Source organism: Ochotona princeps, chromosome 32, assembly GCF_030435755.1.
Source record: "Ochotona princeps isolate mOchPri1 chromosome 32, mOchPri1.hap1, whole genome shotgun sequence".
Lineage (NCBI taxonomy): Eukaryota > Metazoa > Chordata > Mammalia > Lagomorpha > Ochotonidae > Ochotona > Ochotona princeps.
Genome location: NC_080863.1, coordinates 7,058,776 through 7,077,394, shown reverse-complemented (window position 1 = coordinate 7,077,394; position 18,619 = coordinate 7,058,776). Strand labels below are relative to the sequence as shown.

Genomic DNA, 18,619 nt, shown 5'->3' with positions numbered 1-18,619 from the left:
ATGAAAAAAAAACACACACACATGGATTTTGAAAGAAATTTTTGGACCCAGATGAGCATCGTTCAGTCCTGTTTTGCACGTACTTCTGGAAGCACCCTCGTGTTGGGTCCTTGTAAACACCAGGTGAGTCAATGCCCATTTGTCCTTGGACCAGGCACCTGGGAACAAAGCCAGTCCCTGGGGGGCTGACCCTGGGACTCAGCTGAGGACCTTAGGCCTCCACATGCACCAGGGTCAGGAGTTCAATGTCCACCTTCTGCCGCCAGCCCAGACAGAGCCACGGGCATACCATCCCCACGTTGGCAACACCTCTCCTTCCTTCCCTCATATAAAATCCTCAGCAAAATGCCCGGTGCGGTAGCCTAGTGGCTAAAGTCCTCACCTTGCATGCACTGGAATCCCATATGAGCCCTACTTCCCATCCAGCTCCCTGCCTATGGCCTGGGAAAGCAGTGGAAAACGGCCCAAAGCCTTGGGACCCTGCACCCGCGTGGGAGACTCAGAAGCAGCTCCTCCTGGCTCCTGGCTTGGGATCGGTTCAGTTCTAGCTGTTGGAGCCATTTGGGGAGTGAGTCAGCGGATGGAAGATCTTCCTCTCTGTTTCTCCTGTTATCTGTATATCTGCCTTTCCAATAAAAAAAATAATAATGAATCTTTTTTTTTTTTTTTTAAGATTTATTCATTTTATTACAGCCAGATATACACAGAGGAGGAGAGACAGAGAGGAAGATCTTCCGTCCGATGATTCACTCCCCAAGTGAGCCGCAACGGGCCAATGCGCGCCGATCCGATGCCGGGAACCTGGAACCTCTTCCGGTTCTCCCACGCGGGTGCAGTGTCCCAAAGCATTGGGCCGTCCTCAACTGCTTTCCCAGGCCACAAGCAGGGAGCTGGATGGGAAGTGGAGCTGCTGGGATTAGAACCGGCGCCCATATGGGATCCCGGGGCTTTCAAGGCGAGGACTTTAGCCGCTAGACCACGCCGCCGGGCCCAATAATGAATCTTTAAAAAAAAAAAAGTCCTCAGCAAAGCTAAGGAGTCCACCATCCATAACAGTCTTTGGGATTTCCTGTCTGCCCACTAATCCTTCTGTCCCAGAGCCCAACAGTGCTCTGTCTGACATTAACCTGGAGGCCACAAGAAGCCACTCCCAAGACAGGTCACTGCCAGTCCAAGGTGGCTCTGCTGCCAGGCCACCCCTCCCCCCTCACCATTCACTGGTCCTGAGCCAGGGATCTGCCCTGACCTGCTTGACTGTCCAGCCGTGTCCCTGTCCCTGTGGCTGCCACCCCCAGGACCTTCCAAGTCATGTGCTGGCATGCGCACACACACACACTCCTTGGTCCCAAAGTGGCTGGCTCAGCGTTGCTCTGGTCAGCATGCCAGCTGGGGCACGGGTGTCCACCAGGTGCTGTGGTTGCCCACTCCAGCTGTCTTCTCGCCTCTGTGTCTCCCAGGAGTCTGGGGAAGGGCCTCCGGGCCTGGGAACCCGTGTACTACATCTCTGGGACTACCCCGTCACTTCCCCACCAGGGACCAGTGGGGCCTGCTGGACAGGACAGGAGCCGCTCCCTGTGAGAAGTGGTGGGCGGGGGCGGAGGTGCCGTGGAGTTGTGGTTTAGGGCAGCCTTCGCTCTCCAAGGCGGTTAGGCTGTCTGCTGTTTATCTCAGGACGCCTCCAAGCTCCCAGGGCCCTGCCCAGACATGACCTCACTGGCTTTCTCTCAGTCATGCCCTGGAGGCAGTAGCAGGGAGTCTGGCAGTCATGCTGCGCCCACTTCACAGATGGGAAAACTGAGGGATCACGCGCACAAACAGCAAATCTGGGTGGGGAGGCTGTTAAGCCTAGCCGCAGGAAACTGAGTTGTTTGAGATATGTTGCAGAGCAGTTGGGACCAGCAGCTTTTTCAATTAAATTTTTCTTTTTTTTAAGGAAGTGTCTCAAAAGCCAGTGAGCCCACCAGAGAAGCCCCTGCCTCCCCGGCTCTGTGGACCTCAGCAGGGGCCATGGCTGGAATTCCTGGGCAGGGAGGCAAGGGGGTGGTCACAGCCTAAGCCGCAGCTGGAGGAGCTACAGGGAGGCCTCTCCTGGGGCTGGGGCACCCTGCACAGGGTCCCAGCGTGGGAAAGGTGCCGAGGCCACCGGGCCTGCTGAGCCTGCTGGGCCCCCAGCCCTGCCCTCTGCTTCTCTCCCTGGGGCGCTCCACCCGTGGCCCACACCCAGCATTTTAGCTCCTAGCCTGCAGCCTGATTATACGTCTGCGTCCCATCTCTTCCACCAGATCAGCATCTGGGGTCCCTGCATCATGGCCGTCTGTACATGCTAGAGGTGGGTGAGAAGAAAGTCATCTGGGCCGTGACCATCTTAGGCCAACGTCCTGAGGGTCCTGAGGACGAAGAGAGAGCCAGGGACGCAGGTGGAGGGGGAACTGGGGAGGACGCCCTAGGCCGCCGTGACGTCACCGCGCCTGTGACCTCATCGCCGCGGCGCCCCGCGCTGCAGGCAGCATGACGTCAGCCTCAGAGCCTGGCGCATACACGCGTGCGCTGCTGGAGTGGAGGGTGAAATGACGTTATGGGCCGCGGGAGCCACAGGACGGAGAGCGGCACAGCTGGGCCCGAGGCGAGCAGGGGGTTCATTGGGGCTCTCCGCGGCGCTCGGCTTCCCGTCACGGGCTGGTCCCGCCTCCCGGGCGGAGCCGGCCAATCCGGGCGGGCCGGGGCGGCGCGCAGCCAATCAGCTGGCTAGGGCTCTCCAAGCGCTTCCGCGTTGGGCCGGGTCCCCAGGCGGCGGCGGGGGCGCGGGGCTCAGGGTGCGGGGCCTCCCCGCTCTTCCGCAGCCCGGCTGTGGCGGCTCCGCGCGGGGCCCAGGGCGCCGATGGCCTCCGAGGACCTGACGAGGGCGCTGGCGGCCGTGCTGGGGGGCAGGGGGCTGCAGGTGCAGAACTGGGATTCGGGGCCCGCCGGTGGGAAGCCGCCGCCCCCGGCCCGGCTGCGAGCAAACGTGTCCTACGTGGTGTTGGCCGTGTTCCTCAACGAGAAGGTGAGCGGACTCCTTCCGGGCCGGACCCAGGCTGGTTCGGGGCGAGGGGCTGAACGGACTCGCAACGGGGCCTGCCAGCGGGCTTCAGCCCTCACCCCCTTTCGCCGGCGCGTGACGCCCCCCGCCTAGTTAAGCAAAGCACTCGCGCCCTGCTGCCTTCTGGGTACACGGAGGGAAACTGAGGCCCGGGGTGGGGGACGCAGCTTTTCTCCTTGAGTGGCCCATTGGCCTCACCTGCGCCCTCACAAGCCTGGCGATGGTATGATCAGACCTACACTAAAGCCTGCTGACCAGGGAGTTATCTTCTGTCTACTGATTTACTCCCCAAATAGCTGCAGGGACCAGAGCGTGCCAATCCAAAGCCAGGAGCTAGGAACTAGGGGCTGTTTCTGGGTCTTGCACATGGGTTCAGGGTCCCAAGAACTTGAACCAATCGCTGCTGCTGTCCCAGGTAGTTAGCAGGCAGCCCGACCAGAAGCAGAGCAGGTTCAGTAACTGGAACCTGTGCCCATATGGGATGCTGGCACTGCAGGCAGATGAATATGCAACACCATGGCACAGGGCTTTTGTAGGGAGTGGGCGTTTCAGACCCTAAATCCCAAGCCTTCCCATGCAAACTCAGCCCCTCGCTCCCAGGACCCCGGGGGGGGGGGGCAGCCGGCGGGCAGAGATGGGGGTGGTCTCTGGCAGTGACGGGGCAGGTTCTCTCGTGTGCGTGCTGGAAGCTGAGTTCTCCTCCTCTCCCAGGATGAAGTGCTCCTGATCCAGGAGGCCAAGCGTGAGTGCCGGGGCGCGTGGTACCTGCCGGCGGGGAGGATGGAGCCTGGGGAAACCATTGTGGAAGCTCTGCGGCGGGAAGTGAAGGAAGAGGCTGGGCTGCAGTGCGAACCAGTGACTCTGCTGGCCGTGGAAGAGCGGGGCCCCAGCTGGGTCCGTTTTGTGTTCCTGGCTCGCCCCACAGGTGTGAGCAGTGGGGGCTCACCTGGGGGCAGTGTGGTTCTGGGCTGGCTACCTGTCCCCCCTCCCCTCCATCCACTCTGTATCCCAGAGTGCCCACTGCTGTCCATGTCCTGTGCCAGGCATGGCACACACACACACCTGGTTCTTCCTTGCCCCCTCCCCTTAGGTGGAATTCTCAAAACTTCCAAGGAGGCAGACGCTGAGTCCCTGCAGGCTGGCTGGTTCCCACGCACCTCCCTGGCCACGCCACTACGTGCCCATGACACCGTGCACCTGCTAGAGCTGGCTGCCCAGTACCTCCAGCAAGCCTGGCACCCTCCCTTGCTGCCCCAGGAGCTTCCCTGCAGTGTGGTGTGCCAGCGGCTCATAGCTGTCTTCATCGGTGTCCAGACGCTGTGGGTGCTGGTGGGCACGGTGGGGACACCTCACCTGCCTGTCACTGTTTGTGACTTCACCCCCGCAGAGCAGAGGGGCGGCCTCAAGGTGGCCGTCCTGCGGCTGCTCCAGGAGTGCCTGACCCTGCACACCTTGACAGTGGAACCCAAGGGTGTGTTGGGGCTGCAGCACCTGGGCAGGGACGGCTCAGACGGCATCTGCCTGGACGTGCTGGTGGCCGTGGCCTTCCACAGTGCAGGTGTCCGAGCCGAGGAGCCCCCGAAAGTTCGGGGTGAGAACTACGCTTGGTGGAAGGTGGCAGACGAGGACCTGCAGAGCCAGCTCCGCCAGAGACTGCGCGATTGCTCAGTGGTGCCGTTGAACCGATAAGAAGGTGCTGGGGCTCCCCGAGGGAGGCAGGAACAAGGGAAGCCCAACTGGGCTCCATGTTGGGAGCAGAGTTTGGTCAGGTCCCCAGGGTTTCGGGGCTGAGGGCCCAGTGACGGGTCCTGCTGCTGAGGGCACACCCATACATCTCCCCCAACCCCCATCCCTGGCATTATAGGGGACGTCCATTGCTCTGCCACACCCTGTCTTTTAGGTACCTGGGACTTGGATGGGGAGCCACAGGGCCATGGCTGAGTAAAAGGGCATTGTTCTTTATCTTTGCTGCCCCAATGTCTCTGTGTGGGAGCGCACAAGGGTTCTGCTTGCCCAGTAGCTCCCGGGCCACCAGCAGCCGCCACCCAGACTTCCCTCCCTGGATAGCATGTGGGATGGTGATCTTTTTCTTTCTTTTCTTTTCTCTTCTCTTCCCTTCTTTCTCTTTCTTATTTATTTATTTATATTGGAAAGTCAGATACACAGATAGGAGGAGAGACAGAGAAGATCTTCCATCTGATGATTCACTGCCCAAGCTCCGCCACAGCCTGAGCTGAGCCAATCTGAAGCCAGGCGCCCAGATCCTCTTCCAGGTCTCCCACACAGGTGCAGGGTCCCAAAGCCTTGGGGCATCCTCGACTGCTCTCCTACGCCACAAGCAGGGAGCTGAATGGGAAGCGGGGCCGCTGGGATTAGAACCAGTATCTGTATGTGATCCCGGTGCATGCAAGGTGAGGACCCCAGCCGCTAGGCCACTGCGTTGCCTCCGTGGGATGGTTTTCAACTGTGCTTAGTGTCAGGGAGTGACAACCAGTTGCTACATTGAAAGCTCAGGGTGTTGCTCATGAATGGGGACACCTGACAAGGCTTTCCCTCGGCTGTTATGGTAACCACGCTCCAGCCCTGGAGGGCCAGAACCTTAGAATCCCCTGTCGCAGCTGCTCTGCCACCAACTCCCTGCTGCTTTTCCTCTTAGTGGTCCCCTGGGGGCTGGTGAGAGGCCTTAACCCACCAAAGATACATGTCTTCTAAAGAATGGAACTCAAACCTTTGTGTTGGGCTCAGCTCTTGGTCTCTGGGGGACCTACACTGGTCCCCCGGCATCATATTGCTAAGACTGGGCACACATCAGTAGGCGAAGGCTATCAGATGAAGCCCTGCCCCCTGCCACCACTGCCACATTCAGCCATGCTGGGCAGCTGGGACAATTATTGCATGTGCTGCAGCTGAGTCCAAGACAGCCCATGGTCACAGTCCTCGCCTTGGAGTGCTCCCTCTGCACTGCCCCCCCTCTGAAGACCTGTCAAATAACCATAGCTCCAGCAGGCATACCAGTATGCTGTGTGCTCATAGGTGCTGTCTGCCATTCCCACCCCGCACCGGGATGTCTGCAGGCCAGCAGGCTTGCAGCCATAGGTGAGCCAAGTACACGGCCAAGAAAAGTCTGGCTCCTGGCAGGTTGGAAGAGCGTCAGGATTGCATTGCCAGAGCCTGTCTATTTACAGCCCCCCGCTGCCGCCGCCGCCGCCGCCCAGGGCTAGAAAAGGAATTTGTCTGAGTCGGGGGGTGGGGGGGTAGAGGATGGGCCTGAATTAGCGGTGGAGCCCCGGGCAGAAGGAGAGTAGAGAACACACACAGCCCAGGTTCACTGGCTCACACTGTTTATTGCTGTGCTGTCTTGGGGAGTAACCGTGCAAATAGCAGGGCGTACCGCCCAGAGCTGAGGGCCTGGACATCCTGCCCTTCATCCGCATGGCCCACCTGCCGTTGTCCCACACCTGCCCTGTGTGCATGCAGGCTGCCAGCAGCATCGAGTCTTCTCTCCATCCCGGGAGGCAGGCAGGCAGGGAGAGGAGGCGGAGGTCACCAAGTTTTCTCCTCTTTCATGTCACCTCCTGGCAGCCCGAAGCCAGCATGGGCAGAAAGAGGAAGTGTGGGGGGCTCTTGCCTGCGCTTGCCTCCTGGCCCAGGAAGCCCAGCCAGCAACAGCAGCTCGCCTGTGAGGTAATGCCTGGTGCCGCCTGCCCGCCCTGTGTGCTCCTACAGGTCAGGACATATTTGAGCCCCAGGGTGGGGCTGCCGCCCGCCTGCCTGCCCACCCGCCACAGAGGGCATGCAGGGAGAAGGCCACCAGATGCCTGTGCCTCGGCCCCTTGCTGCCAGGCCTCTCCATCAGTATACCCTGAGTAGTCCCCGCTGGCCCAAGGAGGAAGGGTGTTCCCTCGGGATCACCAGACACGGGGCAGGACCCAGCCTCCCTGGTCTCTGACCTCTCTGCCCAGGTGTGCTGGACCTGCCGAGACGGGTTCAGGAGGCGCCAGAGAACACGCCCGCCCCTACCCGGCTTGCCTGCCACTGGCTGCAGCTGCACCTAAGTTCTCATTAGCAGCTGCCCCCGCCTGGGCACACAGCATGCTTTGGGCACTGGCCATGAGGTGGTTGGAAATTTTGCAAGAGCCTCCAGGAGGATGAAGTGTGATGTGGGCGCTTCTGCTTTGGTTCTCTCTGCTGCCTCATTCCACAGCTCAAGACAGTGAGGCAGGGGAGTCGGGCCCCAGCAGCTGCTGTGGTCCTGGGTGTTTTACACACACACACACACACACACACACGACTCCTGACCCCACATGTCTTAGCTGACATTCTGGCCACCGCAGCCATTTCCGCAGCCCCAGCAGTTCAATCACAGACCTTGGCCCTGAGCACCCATGGCTGGTCCAGAGGACAGCAGGCACGTGATACATGAGTGTCTGGGGGCTCACTTGGCATATGCCCAGCCTAACCTCCAGGGACGGTCCCCAGGGCAATGGGCTGCCTGCCAACCAAGCGGTTTCCCTTGCTACCCCCTCCCATGGCATCCCGGAGACCCAGTCTGCTGTGGCCCACCAGGTCCCAGAGTTCCTTGACCTGGAAGCTAAAGTCCCCCCAGCCCCCAGGAGAGGAGGGAGGGAGGCAGCGTGCTTAGGCAGAGGTGAGCGCAGGAAGCTCCTCTGAGCTCAGACCTGCCCTTCCGGAGGTGAGGGCAACTTGAGCTGGGGGCCGTGTGGGGGGAACTTGACAAAAGCGATGGCGGCCAGCTCCTTGCAGAATTCTTCTAGCACTACCACGCCCTGCAGGAGGGTCTGGTGGTCCAGCCTAAGGGGAGGGGGAGAGAGGACAGGTGGGGTGGGGTGGGGTTGGGTGGGGCGTGCCCAGTGGTCGGGACCGCCCTGGCTCCTCCCACCAAGCCACCTGGCCCCGGTACTTACTGTTCCCCAGGCCCCTGGCCGATCAGCTGCTTACGCACCAGGAGCAGTTTTCCTGGGAATTGGGGCACCCTTTGAATCCTCTGCATGAGGTCCCCTATCACCTTCGGGGGTGAGCGGAGAGTGAGACGGGAGCTGGCAGGATGCCCCTCACACAGCCCGGGCACCCTGCAGCCCTTCCCGTCCTTACCCTGACCAGCACAGAGAACAGGCTGCGGCAGCCAGGGGCCAGATTGACATAGGGATCCAGCAGGTATTCGTGAACGTGGGGGTGGGGGAAGAGGGCAAGCCGGGACAGGAGCGAGGTCACTTGCAGGTTCAGGCTGTATGGCTGAAGGGAACAGACGGTGGACGATGCCCAGCGGCAGGGAAGGGGGCGAGCTGGGACGCTAGGCGGCTCTGCCAAGCCTGGGGCCTGGACAGTGGGAATGTGCAGGGGCGGTAGGCTCACGTGATGTGTGTGTGTGTGTGTGTGTGAGTGAGTGAGTGATGAACTCCCCAGGGCTGAGGGCCCAGAACGTGTCCCAGCGTGTATAGTAGAGGCCAGATGGCGCCTCCCACCCCCAGAGACGGGGCAGGGCGGGGGCCACCGTGCAGCTGCCCACTTCCACTCGCGGCTCCCCAACACCCACCCTGTCCCCCCGACCCCTGTAGCTCCTGTTCTGGGAGGCCCACCTGATCCAAGATGCGGGCCATGCGGTCAAACAGCACCCGAAGGAATCGGCCCTCAAAGAAAGGCCTCTCGGGTTCCTGGACGTCCAAGGGTGCAGGGGTTGGGGGCCAGCCCCAGGGGGCCACGCGGGAGCTGCATTCCTGAAACTGAACCCAGCAGGGGAAATGTGAGGTAGGGGTGCAGGAAGAAACCCAGCCATTCCCAAAGGCTGTAGTCGGTGGCACTCACCAGGCCGTAGGCATCGTGGACATACGTGTCATAGCCCGTCTCCTCCAGGAAGGCCGAGGTCTTGGCCTCCTCGGGGACCAGGCAAAGGAAGCTGAGAGACAAGAGGCTTGGCTGTGCAGGTGCCCTGGTCTCCCCACTCACCCCGCCATGGCAGGGCTGCGACCCACGCCGGATGTGGGGACACCAACGTGGCTGCCATGGTCTAACCTCTTCCCCACCTGTTGACGATCTCCGTTACTGCTGTCTGACCCTCCTGCGCAGAGCCAGAGCGGGTGGTGGGAGCAGGGGGCCGGGCCTTGGCGGAGGGCCGGAAGCTGGAATCGGGGAAGCTGTCCGGGAAGCTGTCGGGGAAGTAGGGGTCCTCTTCCAGATCCCTGTGGTTGAGCAAACGTGTGAGCGTGGGAATGAGTGAGCAAGCCTGGCAGGGGCATGAGCGCTGGGCAGGGCTGGGTGGCACTTACAGGGTGTCTTCATAGTTCTCAGGCTCTGGCGAGCCCCGCGCCACATAGAGACGGCCGTCGAGGTGGCGCAGCACCAGGCTGTGCAGCACCTGTTCGTGGGGCTGCTGCAGCAACTCCTCAAACAGCCGCAGCGTGGCGATGCTGATCTGTGTGAGGGACGGTCGCCAGGCAAGTCTCCCGCCCACCCCCTACCCCAACCACCCACCGGACTCTGCTGTCACTAATTTAGTCCTTCCTCCCAAGGGTTGGCCAAGCCCAGTGCAAGACAGAATGTGCAGTGAGAACTATGGATGGGCCAATGTGGCGGTGTAGGCAGCAAAGCTTCTGCCTCCGATACCGGCACCCCATATCGGTGCCAGTTCGAGTCCTGGCTGCTATGCTTCCAATTTAGCTTCCTGCTTATGCACCTGGGAAAGCAGCCGAGGTTGGTCCAAATGATTGGGCCCCTGCACCCACATGGGGGATCCAGTTTGGAGTTCCAGTCTCCTGGGCTTCCCGCTGGCCCAGCCCTGGCTGTTGGAAACCAATGATGGATGATCTGTTTCTCCCTCTCTATATAGCCCTGCCTTTCAAATAAATTTTTTAATAAAAAAAAAAGTAGGTCATTCCAACATATGGGAAATAAGGGCAAGCAAGTCTGCCAATCACCATGAGGCTGGTTTTGGGGGTGGCTCACCCCTTCAGAGTGCTAGCATGGCAAGCAGCATTTGGGGAGTCACCCCAAGCTTCCCCCTGGGGGCGGAGCGGCAGGCAGAGTCCCTTCCACCATACCTCATCTGACAGGTGGTCGCAGTGCCCGATGAGGTGGGCACACAGGGTGCAGGGGTCGTCCTCGGGGGCTTCGGGTTGCCGCTCGGCGCCCAGGAGGAAGGCTACGGCTTCCTGCAGCAGCGCCGGGGAGCGGAGCTGCCGCAGCATGGCCGTCAACAGAGCGGTCGAGGTGAGAATGCTCTGCTCAGACCTAGAGGGAGGGGCGCCTGAGCAGGTGCACGCACAGACAGCTAAGATGGGGCAGGGACGGCACTGTGCCTCCCTGGGCTCCTGTGTCTTGGGTCACGCCCCCTTTTCTCTCCAGCAGCTTGGAGACCCCAATCAGCCCACGTGGCACACGAGTTACACGGACAACCATGCGGGCCTGGCAGACAGGAGCCCTCAGACAGAACCTGCCCTTAGCAGAAGCCAGGCCAGGGCCAATGCCCAGGGGACCTGGACATACTCACACGTGCAGAAGCTGCGGCTGCAGAGTCTCCACAAACAACTTCTGTGCCACGGCCCTTGCCAAGGCCTCAGCAACCACCTGAGGGCCACACGGCACTGTCTTAGGCCCACCATGGTGGTTCTCACCAACCAGACACAGCGCCCGGCCTGACAGCACAACCCCCGTCCCTCGTGGCTTGGGCCCCTTGACCCCATGTTTGCTGGGACAAGTAGAGAGAACAGCAGTGTAAGGCCGCCCCGCCTGTGCCCGGCCCTGCTCACCGCCTGTGCCTCCATGATAAGGTGGTCGCAGTAATCAAACCAGCCCAGGAAGGCAGCCAGGGCCTCCTTGCCCGGGAAGGAGGCCTCATCAGATGGGGCGCTGGGTAACCTGAGGGAAGAGGGGCCCAAGCAGCCTGGCTGAGTGCCCCTGCCCCTCTCCCTCCACCTTCTCTTGGTGGGAGGTGGGGGAGGCTCTGGGATCAGATGCTTCCCTGCAAGGTGCAAAGAGCCTGATGGAAGAAGGGGGCAGCGGCTGAGGGCACTGCCGAGCTGGCACCCACCTCCAGCTGATGCCCTCTGCAGCAGCGATGTCTGCGGGATCCAGGAAGGCGGGCATGGCATGGTAGAGCCTGCAGAGGTGCTCGGCGATGGCAAGGCAGCAGGGGCTGCTATGTGCCAGGTAGGTGGCAGCCGCCGGAGAGGCCACACTAAGCAGCAGCAGCAGGTTCTCCTGTGCCTTCAGGGCCACCCGGCTCTTCTGAAAAAGACGGAGTATGGCTTCTAGGGACCCCTGGAATTGCTGCAGTAAATCCTCCCCCACCCCATGCTGGGCCACCCTCCCCAGGTGCTCGGACCTTGCTCCTGCACAGCCCAAGCAGGGCTGTGATCAGACTGCTCTCCCCACTGCCCCCATCCGTCTCCTCGACTTCAGCAGACGGGGGGCTGCTCCAGGCCTGCGCTCCTCGGGGCTCGCCGGGCCGCTGGGGGCCCCTGTCGGGGGCACTGCCGTGGGCTGGGTCCCTGTCCCCAAGGCTGGCTGTGTCTCTGGATGACTTCTTCCTTCCTATCATCTTTTTCCCCTGCCAAGAGAGAGGAGTGAGATAGGCCAGAGGTAGGGGTGAGGCCCAGGAGCATGCGGCGGGGGGGTCAGCTCTGGGAGGGGGAGGAGGCTCAGCCAGCAAAGCCCCCCCAGGGCCTCCTGACCCTCCTGCGGGTGCGCTCCCCATCCCGCCCGGCCAATGCTCACTTCCAGGAGGTAAGCCAGCAAGTCCGGATCCTGCTGGATTTTGGAGCAGAGAACAGTGGTGAATTGCACCTCCTCCTTTTCTGTGAGGGACCCAGGGGCTGGCCCCCCAAGCCGGAGAAGTTTCTGGAAGACAGTGGGAGAGAAACGGAGAAAGAGGGTGCCCCCCCCAGCCCCCCCATCAGCAGCACCCCTGGGCTCCTGGGCCCCTTACCTGCACAGGCCTGTGGACGCTGAGGTAATGCAACAGTGGGTGCCGCACCTGGGCCAAGACCTTGCTGAAGAACTGGAGCACCTGCTGCCGCATGCCCGGTGGGTACTGCGGGCCAGGGAGAGTGCCCTGTCACAGCGGGCCGCAAGCCGCCTCACCCACACAGCTGCCTCCAAGCCTGCCTCTCCTCCTGCCCGGCCATCATTGACCACTCACTGCAGTCAGCCGTTCCCAGCCACATGCTCTGAGTCTCCGGGGGCAGCCAGCCCCAGATCAAAGTTTGTGTGTGGTGGGGATGGGGGCAATTGGCACCATGGAGTAAGCTAAGCCTTTGCCTGAGGCTCCGGCATCCTGTATAGGTGCTAATTCAAGTCCTGGCTGCTCCACTTCCAACCCAGCTCCCAGCTAGTGCACCTGGGAAAACAGCAGGGGACGGCCCTGAACCCACACGGGAGACCCGGAAGAAGCCACTGGCTCCTGATTTCCAGTGGGCCCAGCTCTGGCTATTGTGGCCTTTGGGGAAGGAATCTCAGTGGATGGAAGCTCGCGCTCTGTCTCCTCCTCTCTGCAGCTCTGCCTTCCAAAGAAACAAATGGTCTTCAAAAAGGAAAAAAGAAGTATAGTTATGACCGGCTGTTTGTGGTTTACACACAAATGGTGTATTCTCTCCGTTTTGTTTTTTTTTTTAAGATTTATTTCTTTTTACTGGAAAAGCAGATTTACAGACAGAAGGAAAGACAGAAAGATCTTTCATCCACTGATTCACTCCCCAGATGGCCCCAATGGCAAGAGCTGAACCAATTCCAAGCCAGGAGCCAGGAGCTTCTTCCGGATCTCCCATGCAGGTGCAGGGTCCCAAAGCTTTGGGCCGTCCTCGACTGCTTTCCCAGGCCACAGGCAGGGAGCTGGATGGGAAGTGGAGCAGCCGGGACAGGAACCAGTGCCCATAGGGGATCCTAGCACGGGCATGGCGAGCATCTAGCTGCTGAGCCGTCGCGCTGGGCCTGTTGCAACCTTTTGCAGGCTGCAGCTGAGCAGCCCTGGACTTGGGTTCGCTTGGGGGTCGTGGGGCCAGCCCCCATGGCTGCATATCATCCTGCTTCTCTCCCACCACCAGGGCTGCTGTCCACTTCAGTCAGCGCCTGGCACAGGTCGGGGACTTGGGACACCTTGGCTGGGGTGATGCTGACAGAGCACCTGCTCTGAGTGACAGTCCCAGCACTCCTCCCCTGCCCACCCCCACATGTTGGAACTAGACGGCGCACAGGAGAGGCCCGGGCTCCGGGCGGCAGGTGCAGGGTGGCTGGGGCCTGCCCACCTCGGCCTTGCCCAGGGTGCACAGGGTCTCCAGGATCTTGTGCTGCAGCAGGTACTCCAGGCAGGGCCCAGCCTCGTCAGCGGCCGTCTGCTGGCCCTCCTCGTACACCAGGATGTCCAGCATCTGCTTCAGCCGCCAGGGAATGTCTGTCTTCTTGGCTGGGGTGTTCTCATCTGGTGGAGATTCAGGCAAGAACGGGGTTAGAGGGTGGGCTCCTGGATGGGACACACGGAGAGGGGCTTGAGGCCAAGTAGAAGCGACACAGGTGGGGGCTTAGGGATGTGAGGATACCAAAGCCCTTCAGGCAAGGCCCAGGCCCCAGCATGCATGCCCACCTGGAGGATGGCCCCAGGCCTGCCAGTGCCTCCCTACCACACACACACACTAGCAGGAGCCCATACTGATTTCCTTATAGCTATGGCAGTCTTCTGAGCCGACAGCTGGCTCACCCCTTTTCCTGTCTGCCCCCAAAACACTGGTTTAGGGAGCATTCTGGAAATTTAAAGGCCTGCTTCCGGGTGAAGCCCCTGTGGCTTACAGGCTCTTTTGGAGCTCCTGATGGACAGGGATGTCCACGGAGTCCTCCAGGCTGCAGCAGGGACCTCGCTGGGATCTGAGGGCAGTCCTGGCCCCTGGAGGAGTGAGGCCCAATGGAGAGGCCTTCACACTTGGCACAATTGGGGTGGGGTAGTTTCTGCCACCTAGTGGACACAGGCAACATTACTGTTCAACCGGCCATAAAGCAGAGGGCAGACCCACAGGGACAGGCTCTGCAGCACCAGGAGTGAGCAGGTAGGCCTACCAGGCTCTCAGACGGTCCCTCCGACGGTCCACAGGACACTTTTCAACTTTTTGGGGGTTTCTCGTGTTACAAAGAATGCTATTAACAAAGGTATATGCTGGGGACTGACGCTGTGGCATAGCACATTAGGCTCTTCTTGGCAGCACCAGCTTCCCACATGGGTGCCAGTTCGAGTCTTGGCTGCTCCACTTCCTATCCAGCTCCCTGGTTGAGGCCTGGGACAGCAGTAGAAGATGGCCCAAAGCCTTGGGACCCTGCACCTGTGTGGGAGACCCTGAAGAAACTCCTGGCTCCTGGCTTGGGATTGAGTCAGCTCCTATGTTGGAGTTCTGGGGTTCAGTCCTACCTACTCTGTTTCCGATTCAGCTTTCTGCCAATGTAACTGGAGGCAGTAGATGGAGGCCCAAGTACCTGGCTCCCACCACCCCCGTGGGAGGCCCAGATGGAGTTTGGCCTTAAGATCTAGGCTTGGACCAGCCCTGGCTATGGTGGACATTTGGGGAGTGAACCAGCGGATGGAAGCCCTCTCTGACAGCAACAATGTTATTTTCCAAATGAATACAGCAAAATCTAATTTTTAAAAAAACACGAGCACAACTAACTGGGTCTGCCTACCCCAGAGAAGCTGGGGTGAATGGAGCACCTCTGCCTTGCACAGTCAGGCCAGGGAGACCCCCAAGTTTCTTGTCTCCACTCATCCCTTCCACAACTCCCCCAAAGATCGGCAGGGAGCTGAGAGGGCCACAGGAGGCCCCAAGGTGGGTCTCCCACCAGCTCTGTCCTGCCGGCGACCCCACCCACACCCGGTGTGTGAAGGAGAGATGGGAGGCTCACCTGTGCTCTCCAGGTAGTAGTGAGTGATGCCCTTCCAATGATCCACGAAGGCCTGCAGCAGGTCAATGCTAGGCTCCCGCTGCAGAGAGAGAGCAGACCGGGCAACTCATCAGAACGCATCGCATCCCGCGTGCGTGCCCGCTCGGGGCCATGGTGGGCCCGATCCTTTAGGGTCAGGCTTTGTGATGTAACGTGGTCACTCTATAACAGAGGGACATGGCAGGGACACAACAACATACCCCGTCCCAAAGGAAAGGCGCCATCAAAACGGCACCCCTATAATACATGGCCAAGACACGGCTTTCAGGGCCCTCTCGAGTCCAGCCCGGGAAAACCCATGTTCACGGCTGTCCCAGGCTCCGTTTAGCTGGACAGGAAACACTAACAGAACAGTGCAGAATGGCCCGTCCAAGGCCTCAGACTGCACCCCACACACCCCTCCTTAGCTGGCGGTGGCCCCCTCCTCCTCACAGGGTTCCTTGACCTTGGCGTATGCTGGTGAGTCCATTCCAAGCAAGCCCCTAGCCTCCCCTCCACTTCTAAGCTCCAGCTGGAACTGGCCATGACCAGGAAACAAACACTCTCCCTGAAAACTTCTCCAAGAAAAGGCCACTCCTGGGGCCGGTGTATCAGGTTAAGCCTCCCCACCTGAGATGCTAGCGTCCCATTCGGAAGCAGTTCAAGTCCTGGCTGCTCCACTTGCAGTTAAGCTCCTTGCTAATGCGCCTGGGAAAGCAGGGACAGGCAGCCCAAGGGCTTGGGCTCCCACGTTCACATAGGAGACCGGTAAGATGCTCCTGGCTCCTGGCTCTGCCCTGGTCCAGGTCTGGCAGTTGCAGCCATTTGGGAAGTAAACCAGTGGATGAAAGATCGCTCTAATTCTGCCTTTCCAATAAAATAATTTTCTCTTTCAAAGATTTATTTTTATTGGAAAGACAGATTTATAGAGAGAAGGAGAGACAGAGAGAAAGATCTTCCATTTGCTGGATCACTTCCCAAGTGGCCGCAATGGCCAGAGCTGAGTCGAACTGAAGCCAGGAGCTTCTTCCGGGTCTCCCACGTGGGTGCAGGGTCCCAAGGCTTTGGGCCGTCCTCAACTGTTTTCCAGGCCACAGCAGGGAACTGGAAGGGAAGTGGAGCAGCCAGGATATGAACCAGCACCCATATGGGATCCTAGAGCGTGCAAGGCGAGGACTTTAGCCACTAGGCTATTGTGCCAGGTCCAATAGCCCTGATTTTTAAAGAGGACAAGTGACATTTTAAAGGCGTCATAAGTGATCCAAGTGCATGCCAAGGACTTAGGTCATCTTCCACTGCCTTGCCATAAGCAGGGAGTTGGATGGAAAGTGGAGTAGCTGGGACACAGATTGATGCTCCTATAGGATGCCAGCACTTGCAGGTGGAGGATTAATCCGTTGAGCCACTGTACCACCCCCTAAAAACAAATACAGCATCAAACAGTCCCTACTACCCACACGTGCTCATCTCTATTTCTAGGTCTTTGCATAGGCCCAAGATGCCCTGTGACATCCCCTGCATGTGCCCAGGCCCCTGCAAGTGGCCAGAGAGAGGACACAGCCAGGGGCAGCTCCCTCAGGCCTTCTACAGGTGGCCCAGCTGCACGCAGCTCCTTCCAGCCTCATGCCCTAAGCCCAGCAGCACCTTGGGAAGCTAGGCAGTGCTTCCTGCGTGTAAGATGCACAGATGTCCTGAGCAATGTCAGGTTGACCTGTAGCCACACCTCCAGGACCGTGTTGTGCAGCAGTTGGAATCCCAGCGCACAGCCCAGCAGCACGCAGCAGCAGCACAAGTGGTCGCAGACCATCAGGGCAGGGCATCTGGCCGGGGAGGTAGGGGTGTCCTAAACTGCCAGGGCTGGAGGGGAAGGAAAGATGGTGCCCACTGGAATGCCTGGGGATAGGGGTGGGCGGGGGCGGGGGTGGTGCTGATTGGAGGCCAAGCCAGGAAGCCTGGATGTCACTCTGTACTAACGCTCTGTAGTAACGGGGGTTGTGAGAGGTGTTTGAGGGGGACTGTAGCAGGTGGCTGTGGGAGGGAGGGGAGCATATGCCAGGAAGAGCCCAAAGAAGGGGGCAGCGATGGGGAGAAGTGAGGACATCAGGGCTGAGCACCTAGTGCCTGGTGGCAGCTTTCAAAGCGCCAGGACTGCAACCCTTCCTCACGTGGCGCACCCCGCGCACACAGTCCTCCAAACACTCCCTGGGGAGTACCAGCATGCCATCCCCCGACACCTAGCCCTGCGCCGTGGGCTCTGCACACCTTGTCCATGAGATCACGAGCTTCCCAGGGGCCAGGGAATATACAATCCCCACGAGCTCGCTCAGCCAGCTCCCAGGGCATCCATTCACGCCACAGTTCCTCCTCTCAAGAAGCAGTTATGCCTGTTTCTGAGACAGGGTGTCTGGACTGTAACCCCTCAGAATACTCCTCCAGTAGGGGAGCTGGCAGTGCCTTAAACCACCGCCTGTGAGGCTGCCCTCCCAGGGAAGTGCTGGTTCCAGTCCCAGTTGCCCCACTTCTGACACAACTCCTTGCTCACGTGCCTGGGAAGACAGCAGAGGACGGCCCAGGACTTGGTCCTCCTGCACCCAAGTGGGAGAGCCAGAGGAGCATCCTGGCTCCTTGCTTTGGACCTCCTGAGCTCTTGCCGGAATGAACTAGAGAATGGAAGATCTCTCTCTGCAATTCTGCCTTTCAAATATGAATGAATCTAACAAGGAGAGAGAGCCAGTTCAGCGGACAGGAATGCTGGGGAAAGGGAGGGGGTGTGGGACACAGGCCACTCTCCATGAGGACTCTTTCCTGCTTGGGGGAAGGGGTAGCTGGGACTGGGATACCCAGGGATACCCAGTGCTCCTCCAGCCACAGCTGTCACCCTGAGCACCCCATGAAGACAACCTCACCCTGGGTTTCAAGAGCAATGCAAAAACGAACTCGCGGAATTTAACAACTCCTTATCATTTCCTGTTACGCACGCAAGCACGCACGCACGCACACACCCAGCCCCCCACCACGAGCTGGTATCAGCCTCACTCCAGACCAGCCTAACTGGCAGCTGCGCCTGGACCTCAGCGCAGACAGCTGAGAAGCAAGGGCCAGGTGCCCACCCACCCGCACCCTCGCGGCCAAGTGGGAGGCCTGCGCCCGAGGCTCAGAGGGGTCTGGGAACTCAGGGCGAGGGTAACGAGGGCTCCCAGAGGCCGGGGAGGCCACGCACGGGACAGAAGAGCAAGGGTCCCAAGCCACATCCCCGGCCGCAGGAAGCAGGAAGCAGGAAGCTAGCTGGCAAGCTGGGCGTCCTGCCGGCGCCGGACCAGGCAAACGGGAGCCGGGCGCTCCACTCCCGAGAGCGCACCCGCCGGCCGCGAGGGACACCGGAAAGGGCGCTGCGGTCCCTTCCAGGCCGGGAGTTGAGGGTGTCCCTAGCGTCCCCTCCCCACCCCGGGGTGCGGGGAGGAGGGCCATGCGCGTCCCCTCCCCGGCCACCCGGCCGCCCGCTCCGCGCCCGCCCCGGCCTCCCGGGCCTCACCGCCCCCACGGCCTCCTGTAGCAGCGCCCCGAGCCGGCTCAGCATGATGGCGGCCGGCCGGCTGCGCGCGGCTCCGAGCGGCGGTGCTGGCGGTGCTG

At 60.5% G+C, this 18,619-nt stretch overlaps 2 protein-coding genes across 7 annotated transcripts; one reads left to right on the top strand and one right to left on the bottom strand.

Annotated features, from left to right (window-relative positions):
- Positions 1–2,740: 2,740 nt before the first annotated feature.
- On the top strand, positions 2,741–8,793 carry NUDT18 (nudix hydrolase 18). Of its 5 annotated transcripts, none has more exons than XR_009244451.1 (5): positions 2,744–3,043; positions 3,791–4,004; positions 4,170–4,772; positions 6,662–6,763; positions 8,656–8,793. XR_009244451.1 is itself a non-coding variant. In XM_058657483.1 (4 exons), the coding sequence occupies exons 1-3, from the start codon at positions 2,879–2,881 to the stop codon at positions 4,766–4,768; spliced, it is 795 nt and encodes a 264-aa protein (XP_058513466.1). In that variant the 5' UTR covers positions 2,741–2,878; the 3' UTR covers positions 4,769–4,772; positions 6,662–7,087. The 5 variants fall into 5 exon arrangements, 3 of the variants coding, with proteins under 3 accessions (XP_058513466.1, XP_058513465.1, XP_004591515.2); XR_009244452.1 differs by lacking the exon at positions 8,656–8,793 and adding an exon at positions 7,435–7,529; XM_058657483.1 differs by lacking the exon at positions 8,656–8,793 and having other exon boundaries at positions 2,741–3,043; positions 3,791–3,821; positions 6,662–7,087.
- FHIP2B (FHF complex subunit HOOK interacting protein 2B) lies at positions 7,731–18,619 on the bottom strand. Of its 2 annotated transcripts, XM_058657478.1 has the most exons (17): positions 18,522–18,619; positions 14,972–15,050; positions 13,336–13,508; positions 12,021–12,125; positions 11,810–11,932; positions 11,418–11,642; positions 11,124–11,320; positions 10,843–10,951; positions 10,584–10,660; positions 10,135–10,324; positions 9,364–9,509; positions 9,121–9,276; positions 8,903–8,993; positions 8,677–8,820; positions 8,192–8,332; positions 8,005–8,105; positions 7,731–7,891 (listed from the first exon to the last, which is right to left on the bottom strand). In XM_058657478.1, the coding sequence occupies exons 1-17, from the start codon at positions 18,564–18,566 to the stop codon at positions 7,753–7,755; spliced, it is 2,241 nt and encodes a 746-aa protein (XP_058513461.1). In that variant the 5' UTR covers positions 18,567–18,619; the 3' UTR covers positions 7,731–7,752. The 2 variants fall into 2 exon arrangements, with proteins under 2 accessions (XP_058513461.1, XP_058513464.1); XM_058657481.1 differs by lacking the exon at positions 9,121–9,276.